At 45.8% G+C, this 18,623-nt stretch overlaps 1 protein-coding gene across 3 annotated transcripts in view; it reads right to left on the reverse strand.

The window, feature by feature from the left end:
• Positions 1–852: 852 nt before the first annotated feature.
• The window catches only part of PAN2 (poly(A) specific ribonuclease subunit PAN2), a 29,247-nt gene continuing 11,476 nt past the window's right edge, over positions 853–18,623 (reverse strand). For all 3 annotated transcript variants that reach the window (XM_035103741.3, XM_035103747.3, XM_035103750.3), the window contains exons 10-26: positions 17,712–17,831; positions 17,493–17,621; positions 15,392–15,591; positions 13,725–13,867; positions 13,304–13,407; positions 12,581–12,679; positions 11,340–11,416; positions 10,995–11,136; positions 9,849–9,986; positions 9,425–9,484; positions 8,693–8,783; positions 7,006–7,163; positions 6,685–6,828; positions 5,961–6,140; positions 5,513–5,606; positions 4,913–5,110; positions 853–2,331 (exon numbers count right to left, since the gene is read on the reverse strand). In XM_035103741.3, the coding sequence (XP_034959632.2) occupies positions 2,297–2,331; positions 4,913–5,110; positions 5,513–5,606; positions 5,961–6,140; positions 6,685–6,828; positions 7,006–7,163; positions 8,693–8,783; positions 9,425–9,484; positions 9,849–9,986; positions 10,995–11,136; positions 11,340–11,416; positions 12,581–12,679; positions 13,304–13,407; positions 13,725–13,867; positions 15,392–15,591; positions 17,493–17,621; positions 17,712–17,831 (2,112 nt within the window). In that variant the 3' untranslated portion in view covers positions 853–2,296. The remainder of the gene's footprint in view (positions 2,332–4,912; positions 5,111–5,512; positions 5,607–5,960; positions 6,141–6,684; positions 6,829–7,005; positions 7,164–8,692; positions 8,784–9,424; positions 9,485–9,848; positions 9,987–10,994; positions 11,137–11,339; positions 11,417–12,580; positions 12,680–13,303; positions 13,408–13,724; positions 13,868–15,391; positions 15,592–17,492; positions 17,622–17,711; positions 17,832–18,623) is intronic.

The following is an 18,623-nucleotide window of genomic DNA, read 5'->3' on the forward strand; positions in this document are numbered from 1 at the left end:
GTGAAGCTCAGGAGTGATTGATGGGTTCAAGGGCCTTTGGTATGGTTTTGTCCGGTTTATTGGCGATTTCCACTTATATCCCACTCAGGATATAAATGTTGCTCAAGACGCAACAAAGCAGTAAGTACAGTATTCAAAATTATAAGCATCCAAGAGAAGAATGGAGGACAAAGTTTTAAAATCCAAGAGAATAAAACAGCTGAGCACCCAGCAACATACCTTGACCTGAGGTCAGCCCACATAAGTGAGGCCTGGTGTAACAGCTGTCTATGGGACAGGCTCACTGTCCGCTCTCATTTTAAGTACATTCTGAAGCTAAGCGCTCCAAATTCAACAATAGGAAAATAAATTCCGTGATCTATGGAAATCTTTAGATGAAAAATGGCAGGCAGCATTTCCCTTGGATTGGGCACTATCCCTCATGAGAAAAGTCTCCCCCCCAAAAAAAAAGTACTTTCAATGGTTTTTCTTTCCTTTGGGTCTCTTGACCAATCAAACCTGGATATTGGGGTTTGGTGCCACTGACAGATTTGTTACTGGCCAATGGGGTGCTGGCATCCTGACTTTGATCCTGGCATGTTGCTAATCCATAAGAACAAATTAGGCAGGAGAGAAATTGCTGTCCAGACAGATATTCCTTAAGGTTGTCACTTAACTGGGCACTTATCTGTCTGGAAGAAGTGCATTATGATTGAGAGGACAATGGACGTGTGAGCCAGCTCTTAAGGCTCCTGCTGTTTCCTGGAAGGTGACTCATGAGGAGCCTGCTGTCATGGAAAAATGCAGGGTGAATGTTCAATGAACAGGTAAGTGCAGGTCTCGCAATATAACCCCATCCCTTAGAAGCATCAGTCACAGGAGAAAACAAGTCATTTTATTAAAAAGCACCTGGAGGTGGCGATTGTCAGCCTGAGGGCCACATTTCATCAAGAGTAACGTTCACAAAAAGTGGGTGGAACTGAAATTATGTAATATCCCATTCACAGCTATCCATTCCTACTGAGGAGGGAGGTAAAAAGATCCGGCCCACTGGCTAGAAAAAGTTCCCCACCCAAAACTAACACTCTTAACGTCTCTAGCTGCTCTGCTTTCGAAATCTCATTGCTCCTGAGCCCTTCTCTTAGGGGAAAGTGCACACCCTAAATCATGACTGGCTCTCATTCTCCTATGTTTCCTGCTAACTCCCCAACTAAATCATGACTGGCTCCATAGCATCCCATACAGAAGTGTAAGGCCTGCCTTTTTCACAGATGAATCCAACTTTAGCTGCCGTCTACCTTTTCACCATTTGTTTCCTCTCTACTTCAGTATCCCAATATATTATCCACTTCCTGTTTGATATTATGCCCTTTTAAATCATTCACAATTGTGCCACAAACTAACTAACTCTCTCTCTCTCTCTCTCTCTCTCACACACACACACACACTCCTTGGTCATCAAGACTTGCTTGACCCAAGGTTGGGGCAGAGTTCTGAAGCTGGAAGTGTTGTAAAGCCTAGCTTTGTAGATACACATTAATGACATTATATTTGCAGGGTGGGCCAGGGATGACCGCAATTCAAAATGAAAAAAAAGAAGAAAGCAAACACGACAGGCAAGCAAAGGAAAGGCAGGACTACAAAGGAGTATCCGAAACACTGGCAGTGTTTTTACAGCTTGATTACATTTCGTAGACTCCTTGACCACAATTCACGGACAAAAAATACAAAACAGTTTAAAAGCTACGGAAAGTCCCATGGCAGTGGAATCCAGATCTACATTGTTTCAGGAACAGTTCCGAGCCAGAAGATAAAACAGGTGCAAGCTCATCCCCCTCAGCTCAGCTCTGCTAGTGGCATCAATGGACACAGAAAGGATGAATCACAGCAAGTCACAGATCTGGCTTCACTCACCCCTTTTATACAAAATACATGTGAGAATAGTCTGGCATTAAGTGCCCTCGGGGAGTGTGTATGTTCAGCATCCAAACCACGAGAACAGCTCTTTCAGTGTAACCGTGCCCCTATGTGGTTACCAAAGGGTACTGCTGTACACACTCTCTTGTCCCTAGTTACATAGGATTTCTGGGATCTACGAGGACTGGCAAGGAAAATAGGGACAGAGGCACTCTGGCAGAATTCCCTTGGCCCCTGGAAATGTGCAGAGTGCCTGCTAACTACCATGCCTTCCCTTTTCATACACACATATGCATTATAATCCACATTCTAGGAAGTCCAGGTCTTGGGGAGCAGATTCTTTGATAGTCCCCTCCTGAAGAGAGCACAGAAAAGACAGGATGTGGCGAGGTCTTGAGGATCAGAGGGACAGCACTGTTGGGAACACAGCAGCACCTGTCGGAGAAATATGAAAACACAGCACTGTGTGAACCATGGAACAGCAGCCGGCAACCACCTAGCTCTAAACAACTTGTCGATAGGATCCATGTCCCAGCATCATAAAGAAGACTCTGGACATTGGGGAACCAAAGGTGGCAGGGTTTCCTGGAGGAAAGGTCAGGGATTTGAGGGATCCACATCTTGAACCATTTAGCTCAATAAACCTTTCAGGAATGCTGTTTGCTCTCGGTGCCCGTGCAGCACTGAAATCATTCTCCATATACCTAAGATGCTTCCACTTAAGTCTCCACCACACATCCGCATATCCTACTGGCAAAACATAACAGTTTTAAAACACAGGCGTGCTTTTACCTATGCAAGATTGAACATACTGCCCCCGGCCGTACTTGGGGGTTGTTTCCATCACATCCCGCTTGAAAAATGATCACCGTACTTTTCCGTGTATAAGACGAGGTTTTTTTTTTTTACTCTAAAAGCATGTTAAAAAAACTTGGGTCGTCTTATACATGGTTAGTGGATGGGAGGGACAGGTGATTGGTTGCAGCCGCGAGCAGGAGCTTTTAAGCAGCAATTTTGTGGGTGATTGGTGGCTGCGTAAAGTGCTGCTTACGATTGGCTGCTGCTGCTGCGTTTATTCGGTGGGTGACTGGTTGCTGCAGCAAAGGGTTGCTGTGGATTGGCTGCCGCTTCGTCAATTGAGCGTGCAATTGCCGTCTGCTGCTGGTGAGCGGGCAGACGCATGTTTGCCCTGGCGATGTGAGCGATTATCATCGTTTGCCAGTTGGGTTAGTGATTTTTGGCATCCCCCCCAAAAAAGCTCAAAAACTGGGCAATCCTCCCCCCAAATAGGGCAAGACTTATACACGGGGGCATGTTATACATGGAAAAATACGGTATGTATCAAATCTGCAGTGCATGTACTACTAGTTTGTTCTCTTTATAAAGATCTGCGTAATGAGCTTATTGACCCTCTTTTATTACCTATACCAGGTCATTCATCTTCTTGCAGACCAACGTTACCAAGTGACAGCAAACGCGGCAAATTTTTTAACTGGGGCAATAAGAATAAGACCTACCATCTTACTAACCTGTTTAATGCCTAGAGTAAAGAAAGCCCACTCAATCATGTGTTGTATTTCTGGTCAAGGATAGCCATTAACTCTTTCATTTGTACAGATGTAAATTCTTAGAATGCATTTTGTACAGCCAACCAATCTAGCTATATATCTGTATTTTATTGCATTTGATTCCTTTGCTATGGCTTGTGGCTGACGCAAATAAAGATTCGATCGATCGATCGACATAAGATGCTGGGAATTCAAACCTTAACCAAATTCTGCTCATTGCCTATAAAGGTAAAGGTAAAGGGACCCCTGACCATTAGGTCCAGTCGTGACCGACTCTGGGGTTGCGTGCTCATCTCGCATTATTGGCCGAGGGAGCCAGCGTATAGCTTCCAGGTCATGTGGCCAGCATGACAAAGCCGCTTCTGGCAAACCAGAGCAGCACATGGAAACGCCGTTTACCTTCCCGCTGTAGCGGTTCCTATTTATCTACTTGCATTTTGACATGCTTTCGAACTGCTAGGTTGGCAGGAGCTGGGACCAAGCAACGGGAGCTCACCCCATTGCAGGGATTCGAACTGCCGACCTTCTGATCAGCAAGCCCTAGGCTCTGTGGTTTAACCCACAGTGCCACCTGGGTCCTATAGCGGTGCTATAGGACCCAGTCATTGCCTATAGCGGTGTGGAAAAAGGAGGTGAGGCATACAATTCTGAAGGTATTAATATCCAGCATGCATGTGCTGACCATCCGACTTATGTTGTGTGCATGTGTACAAAACGCAATAGGCAAGAGCGGATATGACAGTCGCAAAGACGTAGATGGAAGTGGGCTCACATGTGAGCTCAGTTATCCTCAAGCACAGCCACACAGTGCCTGGTGGGAAATTGGGTCCTGGGATTATAAAAGGTAGAAACCCCAAAGAAAATGTTAAAGTTGTTTATGTGTGTAACAACAGCAGCTAGGATTCTTTGTGCGCAGAAATGGAAGGAAGAAGAAGAAGAAGTCCCCACTAAAGAAGAATGGAGAAGTAAGATAATGGACTACACAAAATTAACAGCAAAATTAAGAGGATCTAATGATGAGTGTTTTATGGAAGAATTGATGCCTTTTTCAGATTACTTAAGAGAAATATGATGAGCTCACGAGCAGAATTCAAGCAATGAGCCAACAGAAGTAATTAGATTACAGTTACCGTATATTCTGGCGTATAAGACGACCCGGCGTATAAGACGACCCCCGACTTTTGAGAAGATTTTCCTGGGTTAAAAAGTAGTCTTATACGCAGGAATATACAGTAAGTACCTAATCTGCACTGTAAATACTTTGCACAATAAAAGTCTTTAAAGACAAACTGGACTCAAACAGAGTTACTCTAGAGTAGCCACGACGATCCTCTGACAGGAAGTAAACAAAAATTAGAGAAAAGACGAAATTGTGATTTGATTGTATGGGTTAAAAATGTTGAAACTTAATAAAATGTAATCGGAAAGAAAGAAAAGTGGGCCCTTACTCTTGGGGCTGCTTTGGCCATCAGGTTCAGGCACCTTCCAGTCCATTTTCCTCCCTTTCTCGTACAGGCCCTTCAGCACTTTGCGGAACTCCTCGGGCTCCAAGCCCCCAGTGCTCAGCTCCACATACTTCCTGTACAGCTGGAGGGCAGTGCGTGCATCTTCAATGCTGTCGTGAGTCTCCCCTTGGATCTTCAGATCTATGGGAAACAGAAAGAATCCAGCCGGTGGCCTGTGTTGCCTTGCCTACTCCCACCGCAGCAGGAAAGGGGAAAGCACTTCTAATGGTTGCTGCTTAGGGTAAAGGATTTGCCCTTCCTCAGTCTATCAAATCTAGGAAACAGCATACCCAACATTCAGGCCCTGGTATCAACCCAATCCCCTCCTCGGAGCTCTGTCTGTTGATGTTCTCCAGTTCAGCTCTGCGGGCTCCAATTCTCAACTCCAAATTCTTAACCCCAGCACTAGGCTGGGGGGAGTCAAGGACATTTCGATCCTCTTGACACAGATGCAAAGGGAATTACTGTGCTCAAGGGAATCCTTGGCTGCGAGGTCAGGCTGGCTGGGAGACGGATAGGGCACCAAATAAGGTCTGTACTGACCCAAAAAATACCAGGCAAGGAAGCGCAGCGAGATCATCCTCTTCCTGGGCATGTGGAACAGGTAGACGGTGTCAATCACCTGGTCCCTGGGAACCTGCAAGAACAGGCGAGGTCCAGTTATGTTCTGGGAGTATATGAGTCCTGAAGACTCTTACAGGCACTCAGCTAAACAGTCCTGGACTTACAAACATTCCAGGCAGAAGCATAACACCTGCTGCTTTTATGGTCCCATAAAAGTTTGCCAGATGAATGGCTTATTTTGGCAGAAGCATTTAGTGGCAACAATCTATTTCTGTGGTTTCTGAATCTTCCTACTGTCAAGAAAGCCTTTCCCCACTGATTTGTCTGCTAAGAAATCCCTGCACATTGTCAGCTCCTTCACATGCAGAGGCCCAAACATATATAAATATGGGACATATATATCAAGGTTCAAAACGGAGGCAGTCACCATGATGTTGATGACCCGGAAGTCTTTTTGCAATCCATGACCCACAAACTTGACCCCGACATCAATGAGGAAGCGCAGTTTCAGGTAGGTGGATTTGAGGGTGGTGAGGTGTTTGGAGGAGATTTTGGCATCCAGATCCCCTGGCTTTATTCCCGAGTATTGAGTGAGGTAATCCACCACCTAATAAGGGGCAAAGGAAAGTGGAAAGAAAGAAAAGATTGCATTCAATGCAAAGGCTTCTTTTAGTTCAAAGACTTCACAGCTCATTCTGTTAGCCTGGAGTAGGGAAACCTTTTAAATCTGATGGCCATGTGCCCTTTCTGAGCAATGTCTGGGGACCACATGTCAGTGGTGGGCGGAGCAATGCGTTGAGGCAAGCAGGAGGCTTTGTCTGGCAAAAAGACTCAAAGAGGGCGAGGGGTATGGCCTAGGGAAAGTCCCAAGGGCCAGAGAGAGGCCTAGAGGACCACATTCAGCTCCCAGGACCAAGGTTCCCCTCCCCGTGTTAGCCCATCCCAAACAGCTTTCTGCAAGCCGATCCCTCACCATCCAGGACTGTAAGGACAAGGACTGGGCTTCACAGCACAGCTACTGCCACGTGGAATGGGGACAACACTATCCTATCAAGGAAAAGTTCTTGAGATGAAGAGAGTTGGGGACCGACTTGTCTAAAGTCTCCTTGGTAGGGAGAGCCAACATTAGCTCTGCAGAGAAAGCTGCCTACCTGTTCTTGCGTTGAAATGTAATCATCGATGAAGGGAACGCCCTCGTTGGGACCCTGCCCCCTCACACACGTAATCCTGGCCACCGACATCTGACTGGGCTTGATAGTGGATTTGGTCCCGTCACTGCGAAGCTCAGCCTCCTCCTATTGCGTATTTTTAAGGGGTGAACAAATTATGTTCTGTGTGGCCTCCTCACAAACAAGAGCTCCCATTGGCCCTATGAAGAGGCCGCTGCTCAAAGGCCTACAGGCGAGAGGTTCAGGAGCCTTCCAGTCCTCCCAACCTGACCTCCCCCCCTCTCCCCGCAATGCAATGCCTACCTCGTTGAGGGTGACAAATTCAGCATCCAGCCCCACCAGGTCCCCAACCTGGGGCATCTCATTCAGCATGAGCGGGATGAAAGTGGCGTGACACTTGCGCTGCTTACGGGCGAGCGAGGCCTCGGCGAGCAGCACACTGGCTTCGATAGGGTTTTTAACTGAAAGAGGGAAAGGAAATCCGAGATCAGCTGTCGTGCTCAGTTCCAGGATGCCTTCTGAGATGGCAGTCTGAATGAAGAAAGCAGCCCAGGGGAATCCCACAAGAGGCCTCGTACGTACAAGCTTCTTCTAATATACAGTAATATCCCATTTCTCAAAAACAGTGTAAGCAGCAAGCAAAAAAAAAGGCTGGCTTATTCAAACCTACGTGAGGAAGACAGGGCCCAGAACAGTTTGAAAGAAAACCTGCCGATATCACAGGGCCAATTCAGCTAGAGGATTTGCAGTAATGAACCACAATATTTTACAAGCTCAGGGTTTCCCTAATAAGATCGTATCCAGAGCACAGGTGTCCCAGCACTGAAGCGGATCACACCGATCCCTTGTGACACAGGAAACATGCCAAAATGGATCCAATGGTATGTAAGTGAGCTCTGTCGAGCAGCCCAAATTTACATTACAAATTATTCAAGAAGCATGGACAGTGTACAGCAGAAATGCCAAAAAAAACATTGGTGCCTGTGGAATAATCAGGACGCTTGGGGCTGTGTAGCGAAGTGGTCCGTTTTACACAGCGGCCTGGGAGCTACACCAAGGTGCCAAAGTTTCACCCCAAAGCAGCGGTTTCTGGTCTGCGTCACAAACGCAGGCAATCCTTTTCATGATGTAGTGACGATCCGTCGGTTTCACTTCCTCTTGATTTCAACACATTTCCTTGCAGAACCCACTCAGCTTCGCCCCCTTAATCTCTGTGGCATATGACTACCTCACAACAACCCATCCCTTGTGAAGGGGGGAAGAGCTATTTTGCTTAGTGCTAAAGGGTTGTCTCACTGGAATTTCCTACTTGGTACTAAGTCAGGCATCACTATTAGGCAAAACAGGGAAGGGACAGCTGTGGAGGTCAAGATATGGGGGCACAGGGGTTGTGAGGAAGGCTGACAACACAGGGCCTGTTTCAGCCCCAGAACTATTTATCAACAGGACAGAAACAACACTTTCCTCCTTAGTCAATGAAGATTCAAAAGCAATGGCTAAATTATCATGTGAATGCATCAAATATGTGAATAATGGATCAAAGATTAATAACCAAGTGGCGATGTAAGAAACTGACTGCACCGGGGGGGGGGGGGAGCGGGCGGGAGAGAGAGAGAGAGAGTTAGGTATTTCCTGAGCCACACTGTGATTCCAGGCTTGCTACTGGAAAGCAGGCAGAGCTATATCTAAGGTGCTCGTTTAGGCAACAGCTCTCCACCAATGTTTGAGGCCTGTCTGTGTTGTTTTGACATGGTTATGTTGCTGAGCAATGCAATGCAATACCAGCACTGTCTGTCCATACTCCACCAACCATGGTTGGAAGGTGGAGTCTTGGTTTAAGAAGCCTAGCTGCCCCAGGGAATCTGCAGCAGGCCATGGTTGAACTTGGGTTCTGCTGAGCCCCAGAGTAGTATTCTCAATTTTATTTTATTTTTGTTCCAGAGCCCAGCTCTTTCCATGTAGTCAAAGGCACACATGCAAACACACTCACTGGTTAAATTGTACTTGGAGTGGAGGTTCCTCCGCACATAATAAAGGATGGCAGGCACTTTCCAGCTCATGTCGAATTGCACGGCCTCACACTGCAAATTCAAAAGCAAATAATAAATAATTAAAAAACAACAACAATGGGAGCATCCTGCACATTTGAGTCGCGTTTCCATCAGAAAAATACGCAAATTTTCCACGGCAAAAAAACCAAGATGCATTGGCATTATCTTAATGTACTTCTTAATGTTTCTTACACTATGTAATTTTGCACTAGAATGGGTACCTGACCTAGTTGCCTTGTAAATGGAGACATTTAAGAGGTTTTTAAAACAAGCTTTTAGCTCTCGTAATTGGAGAAATACCGGTAATTTGAAAAAGTACACGGACTATCTCCAAAAAGGCTCTTGGCTTCTGTTAGGAAATCTCTTGTGCTCTGCATTGGGCTGGGGAAGCCGTAAACCTCCATGAATGTTGATTCCTGGGGCTGATGGGAAATGGAGTTCAACATCTGGAAGGCCACAGATTCCTGCCTTTTCCCGACAGACGTTTCCCCCCTTCCCTGCAAAACCTCTAGTGCTGTTGCCTCCGCTCCACACCAAGTAAGTTCTGCAAAATGTGAGGTTCAGAAAAAGTGTGCAAAGTGAACTTGATGCAAAAAAAAGTTTATTTACATACCTGTTATTTATGTATAGAAATTGAGAGCACAGAGTATGCATTGTCTTGATCTCCTTACCTTATCTACAGGCTCGATGAGAAAGTCATTGAAAAGGTACCACTGTTGGTGTGTGACACCCTGTGCAAATGGAAGTTGCAAGATATGTGTCAATGGATTATCATTTTCACTTACAGATAATGAATGAATCAGTCACACAGGTACGACTATAGCCAAGGCAGCTCTTTGACAAATATGACAATAGAAATACAAGGGGATTCTCCTAAGGCAGCCTTCCCCAATCTGATGCCCTCCAGATGTTCTAGTCTATAAATGTCATCAGCCCTGGCCAACATGGCTGATAGTCAGGAATTATGGGAGTTGTATTCCAAAACATCCGGAGGGACCAGACATGGGAAGGCTGTAACACCATAGATAAGATATGAGAATTACAGATTGGTGAATGCAAAGTTCAATGGGCTGTACTCTCTTCTGATTGGCTCACCTCCTTCCTCTGGTGGTAGGTCTCCCCCACTTTTATGTGCCCCACCAGGCTGCCCCCAGTCCGGGAGTCCAGAATGTGCACAATAGTTGCCATAAGATCATAGACATACGTTGACTCCTGATCATCCAACACAGTCAGCTGCAAAGAGGAAGAAGAGTTCATCAACTGGTTAGATTTCTTTTCAGTTATTTTAAGCGGCTAGACAAAACCGTTAAGGAACACCATTCTCCCCCAAAGGAGGGGAAAACTGGCAAACACTGACACACTGTACGCCAGGCCTTTAAATTCTAACTCAAGGGATCCACAGCCTTTCTGAAATCCTGTTTTCTTTTTAGCAATGGCAGCACAAACCAGGATTACATCCCCAGACTAATGGACCACCTGGAGTGTTCATGGACTACCTTAGGCAGACTCTCTCACAGCATTTTAAAAATTAATTTTTTTAAAATTTAAAAATGTAAATTATTTTCAAGGGGGGAGAAAAGGATTATAATCACTTCCATATTAAATATTTTTATCAAACAAGCCTAGCTGAATCTGCTCATACTTCGACAGACAGACACCTACTTGAGATGGGGGGGGGGATATTTTGGAGAATGCTATGGTGTCTCTTCATTAGATCTGCATAATCCTGCTTTCCTTTCTTCCTGCAGTATGGACCTTTCCCTTCCTATCTTACCCAGAGGGATCATTTCACCTGCTTTACAAAAGTATTCCCAACATATTAAGTCTTACCATGTCTGTCCACTTATCTCTGGGCTAAAACCTAACTCCTTCACTCTTCCCTCATACGACTGAGGAGCTGAATCAAAACTTTTGAAGTCACAAGAGGCAGAACCTCTGAACTGCAAGAGCCACTAGACAGGTTGCAGGAGCGCAATTTACAATCTCTGCTGCTACATCAGCTGTTAGTCGCTGCCTTGAAAGATCGAATGTCAATTGCACAGGAAGGGGCCAAAACTGGCTCTACATTCTTCCATCCAACAATTAAAATAATTCTGCACTGAGGTAGCACACCTGGAGCCTCGACACACCTGGAGAGGCTGCCCTTAATTGTATCAAAGTGAGCACTGCACAGAGTTCCCGAGAAAGCATTTAGAAACCAGGCACTATGGAGCGACTTTCTTGCCAGAAGTGATGACATACTTCTGTGCTTTCATCCCAGTTGTAAACCTCCAGTTCCTTGTTCTTGGAGAGCTTCATCTTGATAGAGTAAGGAATCCAGATGTTCTTCAGCTCTTCAATGGAGGTATAAGAATGCCCTCCCTCTGCCATTCCCAATTCGTTCCTGGAAGGCAAGAAAACACACAAACAGGAGGATTCATACAATACAATGCAGTTTGAGCTTTTGTGCAAGTTGTTTATACAGAATTCTAGATACCCTAAATATGATGTTCCACTGAATTGGAGAGAACAAAAAAAGAAGGCTTTTCTAGACAAAAAAGTAGAGATTTTTTTTCTAGGAACCACACCTAGATGATAAATGCTTACCATTCCCCAACAGGTATTTCTCTGCTTTGGGGGAGTTCCAGGCCACCTTTCTTCATCATCAACTTCTTAAAGGCATACTGAAAATAAAAGGTAAATTAAAAGTAGAAACATTTCTTTTCTATATCATTTTAAATAAGTCTCCAAAAATATTCCACAAAGTTTATCATTGTATCCGATTTCTTTTTCAACAAAATCTTTCTTCTTGACTTCCCACCCCTCCATTCCTGATGTTTGTATTTTACTTCTTTTGATTAGCAGTTTCACAACACATGTTTTATCTAAGCTTCCTCGTCGTTAGTTCTTTCAGTAATCTACTGCTTATATTTCAAAGATCTCAATAAATGTACAGTACAGTCAAATGCCGAGTGATTTCATTTAACACAAAACCCTCATGCCAGTTCCAAGAGCAGGTGAAGATGAGGGGCCAGGTGGAATGTTATACTGTATCAAATAGAAGGTAGGTAAAAGGTAAAGGACCCCTGGACGGTTAAGTCCAGTGAAAGGTGACTATGGGGTGCGGTGCTCATCTCGCTTTCAGGCAGAGGGAGCCACCATTTGCCCACAGACAGCTTTCTGGGTCATGTGGCCAGCATGACTAACCCGCTTCTGGCGCAACGGGACATCTGGGTCATGTGGCCAGCATGACTAACCCGCTTCTGGCGTGACGGAAACCAGAGCGCACGAAAACGCCGTTTACCTTCCCGCCACAGCAGTACCCATTTATCTACTTGCACTGGCAGGCTTTCAAAATGATAGGTTGGCAGGAGCTGGGACAGAGCAATGGGAGCTCACCCCATTGATGGGATTTGAACTGCTTACCTTCTGATTGGCAAGCCCAAAAGGCTCAGTGGTTTTAGACCACAGCACCAACCCACTCACAGGGAACATCTGCCCTGCCTTCAAAGCCTCTTGCCATTCACATGGGGTTTCACATCTGAACAAGGGCCCAAGAGGATATTCTCAGATTGTGAGTTTCATTTCCCAAATTTTATTTTGGAAACAGGCAACCTTGACATGAGCTTGCATGTGCTAGATTGTCTGCACATAGACCTTATTCGAACAACCAGTGAAGTTGGGAGTTGGCACTGCCAGTTGGCGTGTGTGTGTGTGTGTGTGTGTGTGTGTGTACGGTGGCCTCTTGCTCCTGCTCCCCCACAGTGCACAGGGAAGCAATCACAAGTATTGAGTGATCTGGTTTAAGGGTGCCCTCGAAAGGCAACTGAATGGAAACTCTCCTATACCTCCGCTTGCATCTTCCAGAATTCTGCCTCCTTGGAGCTGTTCACTTCACAGTTAATGACCAAAACATCAGGCAGGCAGCGGATGTTGCGGGTCTGGACCTTGAACAGCAGAGAGAAGATGTGCAATGTAAGGACAAGTGACACGGCTTCATGCTTGGTACTACTGTCGTGGCTTTATTTTACAGCAGTGCTTCCCAAATTTGGGCCTCCAGCTGTTGCTGGGACTACAACTCCCACCATCCCTGACCTGCTAGCTAGGGATGATGGGAGTTGTAGTCCAACAACAGCTGGAGACCCATGTTTGAGAAACACAGTTTTTGCAGTCACAAGGAATGCTAATTGATCTAATAATCTCCTGCTTTTTAACAGATGGCACCACCAGAGGTTTCCTAAGATGCTGACGGCTGAAGTGAGCGGAGATGAAATCACATTTACCCCCTGGAACTTCTTGCCCCGTCTGCAGTATCAGCTTAAGAATTTAAACTTCCAAGTGTAAGGACGCTTCATCTGAGACCGTACTAGCTGAAGACCTGGAAACTGATAGAGACTTTGGGGTGGTCAGTTCTCTTACCAAGTGCCCTGCAGTGCTTGCGTTCTCAGACCCATGCTGGCTGATTCAGCCTTGCAAGATACATTAGATCCCCCTGCATCAACGCTGCAGCCCTGGTCCAGGTAGTCCATTCCTACTGGCTTGCTCTGTGCAACTGTTCCCTCCCCGCTTACCGTGGGTTGGTATTTCTCGCAGTTTTCGCACCAGGCTTGGGTGTTCTGTTCCAGACAGATGCTTCGCTTCAAAATCTGAGCAAATTCATAATCCTTGATTTTATCTTAAAAGGAGGGAAGGGAAAAAAAGGAGGGGATTTTAAATTTCCAAAAAGATCCAATCAAGAAGGAAAACCTAACCAGCCAGGGAAGAACGTAGAAGAAAACCCTAACCCTGCACCATTCTACAGATGCTCCTATTTTGAGAACCCTAGCCAGTGCCTTTCCAGGCAAGTTGTTCCAGCCCCGTAAGCTTACAAGAACCAGCTGAAAGGCAACAAGCCCACACCTGCTGCCCCAGGTTTAAAGAATGAAACAATCCCCCCATTCCTTTCAACTCTGCTTTCCCCACCCCTGCTCTCCCAGCCCTTAAAAGTCATACCGTTGCTCTCAGGGTAGGACAATGTAAAGAGGAGCGTGGACGATACGCGGACCGTCTCTTTGCCACAGCGGCACATGCTGCAGTTCTCCACTTCACAGCTGAAAAGCTGCCCAATGACCGAGTCCCCTGAAGATCCGAAGTTGCTAGCAGAGACAAGGCGAGATCAGCAGAGTGCCAGGTTCAGTATTTAGGAGGGCGATGCTGAAGCACCTCTGCCAGGTACTTCACAAGACAACAGCTTCCAAACATAGTTTTAAGTTAGGATTGTTGGGCCCTGACCCTTTTCAGGCAGAAAACACAACCATATAGGGAATGTGGCAGTTGGTAGCAATACCATGTAACTTGAGAAGAACAACGCTGCTGAATCAGACCAAGGGCCTATCTAACCCAGTATCCTGCTTCCAACAGAGGCCAGCCAGAAGCCTCTGGAGAAGCTTGCAAGCAGGACATGTAGTCCAGTTAATATACACACTGACCTGGGCAAAATTGCAACAAAAGCGCTCTAAATGGCATTTTGAAGAGAATTGGGTGCAGAATAACATAAAAAAATTAGACACAATTAGCTGACAGGAACACTGAGAAATCGTGATTTCAAATGGCCGACCAGCTGTATCTATTTTATTGATTGTATGTCGATTAGTTTTCTAAACTTGATTATGTATATCCTATGTTTTTTAATTGTTACCAAACGTCAGGGAAAACTAGGAAAATTAGCAAAAGCGCGCCTCAGGTTTAGAACGGTTTCAGGTTAAGAACAGACCTCCAGAACGAATTAAGTTCGTAACCGGAGGTACCACTGTAACCCAAACATCCTGAACCTTCTGCTCATTTCTTTCATACAGAGAAGCTTCCAGAACCCTCTTGAATTAATTAGAATAGGAAAGAAACACAGCACAGTGGTACCTCGACTTACGAACGACCCGACAACCAAATTTTTCGACTTACAAATAGGGCTAATGGCCGCGTGCTTACGAATGTCTCGACATCCGAAAGGAAACCACGGCGGTTTTAGATAGGGATTTTTCGACTTACGAATTTTTAGATAGGGTTGCTTCGACTTATGAATTTCCAATGCATTCCTATGGGAAATCACGTTTCCAATGGCATTTTTCGATTTACAAATTTTTCGACCTACAAAGGTGCCTTCGGAACGGATTAAATTCGTAAGCCAAGGCACCACTGTAGTTTAATTCAGCATAACCCAGGTACACCCTCTGCGCATGTGTGCCTTATTTCTGTCACAGGTAGTCATGGCCTTCTCTCTCATGCATGGTTGATGGGAAGGTTGGTTTGGGGAGGAAAATAAGGGAACACCCTTCTTCCTCTCAAACAGAATCGACGGCAAGAGAGCCAACAGGAGGAATGAGAAGGGGAACACAGCTTTCGTGTCTACTAGAAAGGAGATTTCTGCCAGCTGGGGGAGAAGGGGATTGAAAGCAGAGGATGATACATAGGGTAAACCTCATCAGGGTGCTCAACCATAACTTTGGCTGTGCTCACCTGCGTTAGGGCATAGTCTGTATCTGAGGTCAGAACAGGACAGACTGAAACCATTTGGAAATATACTTTAAACCAAGTTAGACCTAGGAGAGGAAACAGAACAAACAGGCATGCAGGTTCTCAAAAATTCCCAAGAGGTAAAAAAAAAAAAGGGACATGACCGTTACCTGCTGCCAATGCCCCGGTAAGCCTGAGGTCCCTCCTGCTCTTGAGTTTCCTGATGGAGCTGGGTCAGAATGAAGCGATTCCAGCTCTGAACCAAACGGCCTAGATTCACTTTCCCTGTAGCCTCGTCAGAGTCTGCCAGGATCAGCCCCAAAGCAGCTGCCTCCGGAATGGTGCGGAAGGCGCGGAGGAAGTTGCTGCCCTGAAATGAAGGAAAAGGCCTTGTATTTTTTTTTTAAAAAAATAAAATACTGGGTGCGCTCAAGCCCAACCAAAACCCTGAAGAACTGAGCTCCAAAGTGTTCTTCTATGCCTCCTCACAGGCACAACAGGCTTGGAACGCATGTGCGCATGCGCCCTCACTCATGAACGTAAGAACAAAATGCAAGCTGGGCAAAGGAGGTGGGGGACTAGTCGGGTGAGTGTCAAGAGGCATAGTAGCTCACGGATAGTAGTGGCAGGCAGCTGTGCTGTTCTGAAAGCTGCCACAGGGCAGGAGGAGCATGGCATGATGAGCTCAAAGGCCTAACACACTCCCTCAGCCCAGGATAAGTCATTGTAGTCTGTTTGGGGACTAAGGCCTACTCGTTTTTTTCTTTTGTTTCTATTTTTTGGTACCTTGGAAGTAGAACAGAATCCGTTCTGGAAGTCCATTTGACTTCCAAAACGTTCAGAAGCCAAAGAGCGGCTCCTGATTGGCTCAAACACTCGCTTCCGGTTTTCGGGAGCCGAAATGTATGAGTTCCAAGGCGTTCAGCAACCAAGGTGCGACTGTAATCTCTCATTGAAAAGTTTTCAATTATAAAGAAATAAAGTGATGCAAATAAAAAAAATGAAAAGGCACAAAAATGTGAATCTAGGAATACATGCAATATATGAGAAAATACCCTAAACCATACGTTCTTATATAAATTTGATATTATCCTAATACGTATGTAAATATTAATAGCCTACTACATTTTGTATAAACTTGTCCAATACAATGTCATATTTATCCAAAGTCTACATTCGTAAGCATTCCATTCATAAGTTGTGAGAGCCCTACTCAAGAGAAAGGGTATCGTACTTATGAGTAGGGGCATAGAGCACGGAGCAGAAAATGACTACACAGCGGCACATTTTCTGATCAGCTCATAGAGTAAAGACTTGGGAGAAGGAGTCGGTAGTGCTTCTCAACTTCCTTCTAAAGCCTGGGGCAACCAGCCAAGGCCAGATGGGAATTTCTGGCAGGTGTGTGAAGCACACTCCTTAGACCAGCCCCATTCAATTCTTTGTGAGAACCGGGGTAGAATAATTAACACTATGATTGTGCTACAACCCCAAGGAGACCACAGCCCCATTTCTGCCACACAGCTCTGTAGAACAATAGATATGAGCCAGCACGAAGGGAGCTGCTACTTTGGATGGCAGTGCTGCCCTGGGCTGCCCCCACATGCAACTGGCAGCAGAAGATGGAAGAGTGTGAGTCACATTTCTGCCCCCATCTCTCAACAGTGCTCCACAGCTACGCATGTGTCTTGGCTGGGCCTTGGCCCAGCATACCTGAAGGAATGTTCTCCACCCCATTGTTCAGCCCGGACACTGAGGCCCAGCTCCGAGGGCCTTCTGGCGGTTCCCTCACTGTGAGAAGTGAAGCTACAGGGAACCAGGCAGAGGGCCTTCTTGGTAGTGGCGCCCGCCCTGTGGAATGCCCTGCCATGAGATGTCAAGGAAATAAACAACTTTCTGACTTTTAGAAGACATCTGAAGGTAGCCCTGCTTAGGGAAGTTTTTTATGTTTGATGTTTTATCATGTTTTTAATATTCTGTTGGGAGCTGCCTAGAGTGGCTGGGGAAACACAGCCAGATGGGCAGGGTATAAATAATTATTAATAATATCATCATCATCATCATCATCATCATCATCATCATCAATGGTTCATCCCAGCACAGGCAGCCCCTCCTTCCACCCACCTGTTTGCCCACATCCTTGCCAGGAAAAAATTAATGCTAATCGAGGCAGGTTTTCCTGCCTATGACTCTGAATAGACACCTCTACTCCAAATAGCATCCTATGAAAGATGTTAGGATTCTGCACAGTGCCTTCCATTTGCCTATTTTTACCTGACAAGGGTCTCCCCTGGACAAATCCAACATGTGGAATAGGAAGCCCAGCTCACAGCTCAGGCAGAACTCTTTCTGGCACAAGTGGTTCTGGACCAGGCAGCGCACCGGCTCTAGGAAATACAGGACCTGGAGAAAGGACGATGGGTAGATGAGACCGAGGTTATCACAGGGAGGCGGAGGCAATGCATCACTGAGAGAAAGCAACTTTGCACCCACCTGGATCATGCAGTTGCAGTAGGAATTCGGAATATGGGGCTCTAGGCCAGCAAAGAGAGTCTTGTTGTAATGTTTGAAGTCAAAGTCCTCCAAGCCCAACTTGGAATATTTAATTGTGACCTAAATCAGGTAAGAAAATATAATTGTACAACAAGGATATTGTTTACATAAATACACCGGAACAAACATTTACTTGACACGCCAGCATGAGGAAGAGAACCACAGTCCAAGCGAAACTGTTCAAAGGCTCTTTGTTTTTGGCACACCTGCACCTCCGCAAGGAACCTGCACGAGCTCATCCGATTCTCTTGAGATCTTAATCTGCCCAGAAGCCAAGATTGTAATGCAGATTTCGGGGCTGTTCTCATGTGACTCAAACCCACAAATGGAGGTGGCGTAAGTAATATGAAAATCCCCATTCGCTTTTCTTGCTCCACAGATCGCAACATGAGGCAATCTGCCTCGCAAAGGAGCAGGCTGTGAGCAAGACTTCTACGCACCCTGGTCTGGCAAGCTTTCATTATGCAAGAGAGAGGACTGTTCTACCATAGTCTAATTTGTGCTGGGATGGAATGGGAATTTATAAGGCTGGCTTCAAAGTGCATGGCCTTTCATGCTGCCTTCTTGTAGATATCTCCCTCTGTAGATATTGGGCAGGCTTTAACTAAGGAGTCCCATCAGCAGAAGACCACCATAAAGACTTCTACTTGTACAATAGGGTTCCCCCCCCCTCACCTCATGTACCCCACAAAATTGGCTCAATGGGATCGGGAGAACCCCTGGAACAGAATGCAGGGAAAGAAGAGGGGGAATTGTTCTGTCTGTAAGCTGAAATGCTTGCCCTGGTGGAAAGATCGACGTAGTACAATGCTGAATTCCTTCCATTATATATCAAATATATATTCGTTCATA

Source organism: Zootoca vivipara, chromosome 2 (genome assembly GCF_965207765.1).
Source record: "Zootoca vivipara chromosome 2, rZooViv2.hap1.1, whole genome shotgun sequence".
Taxonomy (NCBI): domain Eukaryota; kingdom Metazoa; phylum Chordata; class Lepidosauria; order Squamata; family Lacertidae; genus Zootoca; species Zootoca vivipara.